Source organism: Arachis ipaensis, chromosome B09 (genome assembly GCF_000816755.2).
Source record: "Arachis ipaensis cultivar K30076 chromosome B09, Araip1.1, whole genome shotgun sequence".
Classification (NCBI taxonomy): Eukaryota; Viridiplantae; Streptophyta; class Magnoliopsida; order Fabales; family Fabaceae; genus Arachis; species Arachis ipaensis.
Genome location: NC_029793.2, coordinates 9,831,220 through 9,839,810, shown reverse-complemented (window position 1 = coordinate 9,839,810; position 8,591 = coordinate 9,831,220). Strand labels below are relative to the sequence as shown.

The window sequence follows — 8,591 nt, the reverse complement described above, 5'->3', positions numbered from 1 at the left end:
TGTGCGTGCGCACAGAGGCGTGCGTACACACAAGTTGAATTTTGCCTTTTTTGGGTGCGTGCGCACATACCTGTGCGTGGGCATACACCAGAAAACCTGGTTCTGCTGCAAGTTACAAAAATTCAGTTTTTTGCACCAATTTTTCGTCGTCCATAACTTCCTCTACAAAATTTAGTTTTCCACAAACTTTATATCGATTTCAAGCCTGTTAAACCCTCGTTAATTTAAAACAAATCTCATCTTTATTCAAAATTTGTAGAGCAAGATATGGACTGCTAAAGTTTGTCAAAATTCACATTTTACCAAAAATACCCCAAACCTTATTTTTGCCAAACTAACATTTCCTACCCATAAAATCTGCCTTTTATTAACATATCAATCCTTCACTAATAATCTCAAACACACATGTTCAATAGTAACAACTCTTGCTCATACCTCCCAATACTAGCTCAATCACAAGAATACATACTCTTTACTTCAACAACTCACAAACACACATCAATATATATCACTTATATAAACAACCTTTCATTATTATATATCAATACTTCACATTTGTTATCCTTCCAACACATAAATCAACCCTTTATTACTCATTCAATTCCAATACAAGTTCAACCATAACTTTATCCAACAACTTCACAAGGCTAATCATTTAATGCACATAATCAATTCAACTTATCATATGGTTCTTCTAGCCTAAGTTTTCACAACACCTTAAATGTTAAACGCGCGAAACCTAAACCATACCTTGGCCGATCACTTTATTCAATCCAAGGCAGCCTCACAAGCTAGAATACAGCCCCCAACGCTCAACGAAACCAGCCACAAACCAAGCTTCAATCACCACTAAGCCTCCAAATGTTCACTTTTCAATTCCAAAGCATGTATATGGACTTAATTCACACCTAATACACATATATACTCCAAATTCAGATTTTACCTAATGAAATTAAAATTGAGTTAAGGTTTAGGGCATTCTTACCTCACCCATACGTGTAGCAACTCAAACCCAACAACTCCCGCAAGCTAGATCGAACCTAGAACACCAAATTGGGAAGAATCTCACCATAGGATTTCAAATCCAAGAATAGAAAGGGAATAGAGATTATGGAACGAAAATATAATTTACCGATGAAATTGATCCGATAGAAATGTAGAGCTCGACGCGGTGATCGCGTGGCCACAAACGGTGCGACGATCAGAGTTCGGAGCAAGAAGTTATGGTGGATTGAATTTTTGACCAAGGGTTTGGAAGTATGAATTGTTCTTCCTTTTCCCCAAATTCTATAACGTGAAATGAAAATGAGAAAGGAAGGGAAGCTGTGTCCCTTAAAAGCTATTGGGCTGAATTGGGCCTTGGGCCCGTTTTGGGCCCGGTTCGTCCAGTTTGGCCCAATCTTGGGCCAAATTCTTTGAAATTGGTATCAAAATTCTCGTTTTGACGAACTCTATCCTATTTTGATATTAGTTTTTCATTTTTAATTTTCCTAATTAAAATTCAATTTATTGACTAATTATTTACTAATTTTACGGGGTTTACATTCTACCCACCTAATTAGGAATTTTGCCCTCAAAATTCATATTCAGATATCTGAAAAGAGGTGTGGGTAGTCCTTCGGCATATTCAGGGTTTCTTGAAGCTGACCATGTTACTCGCAACGTCCATCTTCTTTCTTTTAAACTGGCTTCGGTGGTAAGACATGAATTTGTTCTAGAAGTGTGTTTCAGAAGTTACGAAGTGTGGAGTGTACGTTGAATAAGTTCGAAAGGTACGGAAGAAAAACTATTTGGTGTGCCACTGATCATCAATATTCTCCCAAAATTGAAATAGACCAACTTAGCGGGGTTCAACTTCTTAGTTCTTGATTGCTCATCCGATTCTAGCTCGTTGAAGTAATATTCAGAAATAGGTATCTTCTACCTTCCAACTTGAGAAGTCTTCTTCTTCGATCTGCCTACCTCCTTTGTCGGCTTCCATAATGAGAATCTTAACTCAAATTTGTGTAACTTTTTCTTTGTTGTCTCGGCTATCAAACTCAAGAATTAAGACGTTCGTTGTTCCAATTTCCAATTAATTCAGAGGTGTTTAGCGTATTGTGGAGTCTCACCTTCTCCTTGATGTATAGTCTCGTTGATATCCCCAATAAGTAGTTTGCTCCGATAAGCAAAGTGGACTTGGTCACTTGGCCCACGATTCCCTAACAGTATCACCTTTTGTCCTAGTCCTCAGCAACCTACTATGAAATCGATGGCTATTCTCTTTTACCTTTAATGTAGAACCTTTAATGGTTGTAGCCCTTTGCACGACTTCTGGTGGTCTCTCTTTTCTTTCTCATGCGTCGAACATGTAATTCACATAGATTGTCACTTCGTTCTTCACTTCTGGCGGTTCAAAATATCTTCTTGGATTCGCGATATATTTTTAGAAATCTCAAGGTAACTTCGAAAATCCTTTCTGGTAAGCTTCGGACAACAGTTTCTCGTTGCAACTCCCGATCTCGACACAACCCTTTCATGGTATCTTCTTGATTCAACCGGCTTCAGCACTCTTAGTAGCTCCTTATCACCGTTATTGCACTTCTTAAGTCCTTGATTCTACGATCTCTATTTCGGCATTAGGCATATAAATCTCTTCTTAGTTTTCCTTTTGTTTACCAGACTTCGACATCCTCGGTAGATCTTTATTGTCTTCTTACGCTTTCTGCATTTCGTCTTTGCTACGTTTTAAGACCGCAATAGATTTAGTTTGACTCCTTTAGCTATACCCTTGATATCCAATTTAAAGTTCCAACTTACCTAGCCTTCCTTCCTCCGAAATTTATATCCAAGCATTTTTCCAGAAACTTCTTACTCAGGGCGTCCGTTACCATTTCAAGATGTTGTATTTACACGTATCCTAAACCCCTCTGATAATGTATCGCACTAATTTCGAGTTGTTAAATAAGTTCAAGCATCCTGATTACTGGATTTGGGGTTAATCTTTCTCTTGGAGTTCGAAAGATCTCTTCATATTCGGGTATCCATGTAACCGGTGTATTTCTAGCGCGTTAAGCTAATCATAGGCTTTGTTGTCGGCAAGAATTTAAAGCTCCAAAACTCTTTTTGACGGTGCACGCTTACATGCTTTACCTTTCGTGCCCAAAAGTCTTGCTCTTAAGGAATCAACATCTCAGCAGTTGCAGCTATAGTTTATACGTAATACTAATATGGACTCAAGTTAATTTTCAAAAGGACATTAAGCTCAAAAAATGAATGAGCATTTCAAACAGTGTTCGTAGTAAGTCAAAAAGAAAATCTTGTATATGGTTAACTAGGATTATACCGAAATGATGAAATGCACAAGGAAAGGAACCTAGATGCATCTCAAGAAAAGAGTTCAAATTAAAGACCTCTGGTAGAAAAAACAGAGCGTACAAAGTCAAAGAAGTCTCAGCTGATTCTGAAGAACATGGTTTGCGAATAAGGCAACTCTAGTCATAGCGAGCATACAAGATTCAATGATTACGCGTTTATACCAAGACAAGCTCAGAGTCATCCTGAAGAAACAAAATTCATGCGCATAAGGAGTAAAGTTAGAAAGGTAGTCAAGCCATTTAGGAAGAACTCCGGATAGAATGTCAATGTAGATTTCAAAAGAAGGATTAGATTGAGTCGCGAAGGTTCGTTAGTACACTCTCTCTGCATAAGGCTACCTGCCGTTCTCTTTCTTCTTCTCCGGCATAACCGGCGCTTCCCACAAAGAAATAGTTAGTTAGATGATTTCCTCTTCTAGTACTCCCTTCCACTCTATCCTAAATTCTACCGATTATAATAATGTTTTTGCTTGTGGTGCGATTGAAGTCAATCCGGCTTCCGGTACTAAGCCTATCGCAAACTCGCTTTCTCTCTGAAATGGAAGTTCTGACACACCTTTAAGAATTGCCTTAGAAACTCTCTCATATAGGGATTTGGTTTTATCTTCACTTGCCTCTTAACAATTAACAGCTAAAGGTTGTGTTCTCTCTATTCCTCTTCCTCAAAGTTTCACCGTCACTGGATTCCAAACAATCACTCCGCGTAACCCTCAACACTCCTGATTCCTTAGATATGGTCTGACCTGCTTCCACTATGTCACTTAATCCTTAACCTTCAAAAGCCTAACCACTCCTCTAAGTTAGCTAAGTGTCACTCCGTTTCAACAACCAATAGTTTTTGACTATTCATCGACTTGGATCTCATGATTACTGAAACTTGTCATGCGTTACGAACGAATATTACATATCAATGGTATGCAAGGAAGTTAAAAATTCAACTGCTGGTTCATAATTACCTTGGGTCTGAAAATCGGATTCAGTTGCATTTCGGCATTCTCTTTGAACAATTCCAAGACATATGCCCTGGTCTCCCGCACTTGTAACATACGCCTAATCCGGCTCTGCACAGTCTGCTTGGATGGTGCTTCTTGCATCTTGAGCACCTTAAGTCATCCGGTTGAGCACTAGTTTGCCCTTTTAAATTCGGATCCGAACGGTTATCGTTCCTTCGGTCATTGTTCCGGCGCTGGGAATGTGAAGCGACAAGGCGTTTCTTTTTGAAATTTTGGCTCTTAGGTGTAATAGGTCCCTTTTTCTTTGTGAAGGGTTCCCGTCGATTCCTTGCTACCTCAGTCCTCCTTGAGCTTTCTCCCGTTTCCTGACCCGTGTTAACTTGCTCCGGATAACCCACTGGGACCCCTGTATTCAGAACATTATGTCCACCTTCATATTCATTATCACCATCATTGCCAGTTCCAGCTTGTGGTTCCATCCCATCCATCACTCGGATGGTCGCAGCAGCAACAACTCCAATGGCAGCAACAACACTCGTTATTGTGGTCATGATATCGGTCAAACTACCTACCGGTATGGCCACCTCATTAGTTCTCCGTCCTCGACCTCGATTATGCTCACGACCGCGCCCACGAGACGCCATTTGGTTCCTGTTCACACCAAACAAGTGATATCAAGGTGATCAGTCTCAATATCGCGATTCTAGTATTTCACAATTCCAAATGCATGCTCATGAGCATTCATGCCAATTATATCAGTTAGATACCCTAAATAGCATGTATAGACACCTAGAGTATGCCCAGAAGCATAGTCAGAAACAAAATGCCCAAAAATACAGAAACAAAATCTTAACTCTCCTATAACCTCTAAGAGGAACAAAATAGACAACTTTCTTGGAGAGCAAGCTAAGTACATATATACATATATAAATAAATAGAAAACCCAAAATATCCCAGACTACTCCGCTTCAGGAAATCCAGACGCCTAGCGAGGAGCCTCTCGACCTGCATCTGAAAACAACAACAGAGTATGGGAGGAGAACCGGAGGTTCTTAGCATGGTAAAGGTGCCACGCGTATAATAAATAAGGTCCTGGGAAGGCCAGAGGCAATCCTAGAACTCCGTTATCACAATTACAGAACTTAATTTCTAAGTAAAAACCATAAATAAGGGTAGGTGTTCTAAGTACACAATAATCACTTACCTTAAACCTAACACCTAACACTCAACCAATTCACCATTCCTCCGTCCCTCCGTCTTCTATAAATTCAGCAGAGACAAGCAACCAAACAAATTCACGCACAAGTAATAAGTAGATAGTGAAAATAGCAAGAATAGCAGGTAACAGGACATATATGTTCAATTAGGCAATCCCAAATAACGCATAGCAATCACACAAACAAATGCACATGATGCATGCCTGTCCTATGGCTGATGAGGCTCATCTGTCGGTTATCCAGCCAACTCGACAAGTCCGAAAACCTTAGACTGTCCCCCGTTGCGCATTCCCATGAGTCTATGCATAGATTTCACATTCATATAACATTCAAATCACTCACTGGGGGCTATCCATACCCGAAAATTTATACGTGCCCGGTCACCCTTACGACGTAAGGTCAATAGAGTATCGAGATTCAACCTAGAACACGTGGTGGCGAGCCACGGTTCTGTTACCCAAAAAAACTCGTATCTCAGATATCATTCATAAGCCATTTCATATTTATAATCATTATATAACCATTCATCAAAACCATGGCATATTAACTTCATTCATTAACCACTTCCCTTTTCACACTTTTCATCATATTTACCTCTTTCTTCACTTCCAAGTTACCTTAAATTCCTAACTTCTGCTATCTACCAAACTTACTAGTAGGATCTAAGATTAACAAGACAAAAATAGGAGGTTTAGGGTTCATAATCATGTTTAAAACAGAAAAACATAAGTGCTAGAAAACAGGGCGTGTGCGTATACACACACCTGTGCGTGCGCACAGCTCAACAAGAAAGCAGTATATGTGCATACGCACAAATACGTGCGCGTGCACACATCCCTTAGTGTGCCTACGCCTCAGCTGTGCTAGCGCCACCAACAGAAGGCTCATCCTAGCGTGTGCGTGCGCACAAAAGTGTGCGTACGCACACTTTATGAAAAATGCTAGGTGTGCGTATGCACAAGTTGAATTTTGCCTTTGTTGGGTGCGTGCGCACATACCTGTGCGTGGGCATACACCAGAAAACCTGGTTCTGCTGCAAGTTACAAAAATTCAGTTTTTCGCACCAATTTTCCGTCGTCCATAACTTCCTCTACAAAATTTAGTTTTCCACAAACTTTATATCGATTTCAAGCCTGTTAAACCCTCGTTAATTTAAAACAAACCTCATCTTTATTCAAAATTTATAGAGCAAGATATGGACTGCCAAAGTTTGTCAAAATTCACATTTTTCCAAAAATACCCCAAACCTTATTTTTGCCAAACTCACATTTCCTACCCATAAAATCTGCTTTTTTTAACATATCAATCCTTCACTAATAATCTCAAACACACATGTTCAACAATAACAACTCTTGCTCGTACCTCCCAATACTAGCTCAATCACAAGAATACATACTCTTTACTTCAACAACTCACAAACACACATCAATATATATCACTTATATAAACAACCTTTCATTATTATATATCAATACTTCACATTTGTTATCCTTCCAACACATAAATCAACCCTTTATTACTCATTCAATTCCAATACAAGTTCAACCATAACTTTATCCAACAACTTCACAAGGCTAATCATTTAATGCACATAATCAATTCAACTTATCCTATGGTTCTTCTAGCCTAAGTTTTCACAACACCTTAAATGTTAAACGCGCGAAACATAAACCATACCTTGGCCGATCACTTTATTCAATCCAGGGCAGCCTCACAAGCTAGAATACAGCCCCCAACGCTCAACGAAACCAGCCACAAACCAAGCTTCAATCACAGCCTCCAAATGTTCACTTTTCAATTCCAAAGCATGTATATAAACTTAATTCACACCTAATACACATATATACTCCAAATTCAGATTTTACCTAATGAAATTAAAATTGAGTTAAGGTTTAAGACATTCTTACCTCACCCATACGCGTAGCAACGCAAACCCAACAACCCCCGCAAGCTAGATCGAACCTAGAATACCAAATTGGGTTAGAGTTTCAAATCCAAGAATAGAAAGGGAATAGAGATTCTGGAATGAAAATAAAATTTACTGGTGAAATTGATCCGATAAAAATGTAGAACTCGACGCCATGATCGCGTGGCCGCAAACGGTGCGACGATCGGAGCTCGGAGCAAGAAGTTATGATGGATTGAATTTTTGACCAAGGGTTTGGAAGTATGAATTGTTCTTCCCCTTCCCCAAATTCTGTAACGTGAAATGGAAATGAGAAAGGGAAGCTGTGTCCCTTAAAAGCTATTGGGCTGAATTGGGCTTTAGGCCCATTTTGGGCTCGGTTCGTCCGGTTCGACCCGTTCAACTCAATTTTGGGCCAAATTTTTTGAAATTGGTATCAAAATTCTCGTTTTGACGAACTCTATCCTATTTTGATATTAGTTTTGCATTTTTAATTTTTCTAATTAAAATTCAATTTATTGACTAATTATTTACTAATTTTACGGAGTTTACATTTCGAATATTCAATTTGATTTCCTATTTTATATTTAAGGATAGAATCAATCATATATATAAATGAAAATGTAGTCAATTAAATATTTTATTTATCAACAAACCAATTAAAGAATTTAGTCAAGATATTATGAGAATCAAATCACTATTATAGATTTACACTTATCTCTTTTTAATAATTATTCTTTAATAGTAGCATAGCTTGCAAAGCTTCTCATTGCTATATATATATATATATTCCTTTGAAGAATTTTCTTGATTATTGTTGTGAGAGAGAACAAAATTTCTTCATAAAAACATGAATAAAGCTATAGCATTAGTTGCTTCTTCATTCTTGATTTTGTTGTTGGCTTCTCCAACTGTTTTTGCAACAGATTACACTGTTGGAGATGCCTCCGGATGGACCCTTGAAGTTGATTACACCAAATGGGCTACAGGGAAAGAATTCAAAGTTGGTGATACTCTAAGTGAGTCTCCTTTCTTCTACATTTTATACTTCTTTAATTTTATTTTAGGATTTGTTTGGATAAATTTTTACGATAAGGTTATTTTTTTCAAGTGATTTTTTAAAAGATTTTTTTTAAAAAATAAAAATAATTTTATAATT

The 8,591-nt window shown here is 38.2% G+C and overlaps 2 protein-coding genes across 2 annotated transcripts in view; one reads left to right on the top strand and one right to left on the bottom strand.

Moving 5' to 3' along the window:
- Positions 4,098–7,804, bottom strand: LOC110266534. The gene is made up of 4 exons (XM_021111390.1): positions 7,569–7,804; positions 7,434–7,488; positions 7,204–7,356; positions 4,098–4,960 (listed from the first exon to the last, which is right to left on the bottom strand). The coding sequence occupies exon 4, from the start codon at positions 4,951–4,953 to the stop codon at positions 4,333–4,335; it is 621 nt and encodes a 206-aa protein (XP_020967049.1). The 5' UTR covers positions 4,954–4,960; positions 7,204–7,356; positions 7,434–7,488; positions 7,569–7,804; the 3' UTR covers positions 4,098–4,332.
- Positions 8,266–8,591, top strand: part of LOC110267164 (uclacyanin-3-like) — a 1,735-nt gene continuing 1,409 nt past the window's right edge. Inside the window, exon 1 of the mRNA XM_021112325.1 lies at positions 8,266–8,451. Within this exon, the coding sequence (XP_020967984.1) occupies positions 8,283–8,451 (169 nt within the window). The 5' untranslated portion in view covers positions 8,266–8,282. The remainder of the gene's footprint in view (positions 8,452–8,591) is intronic.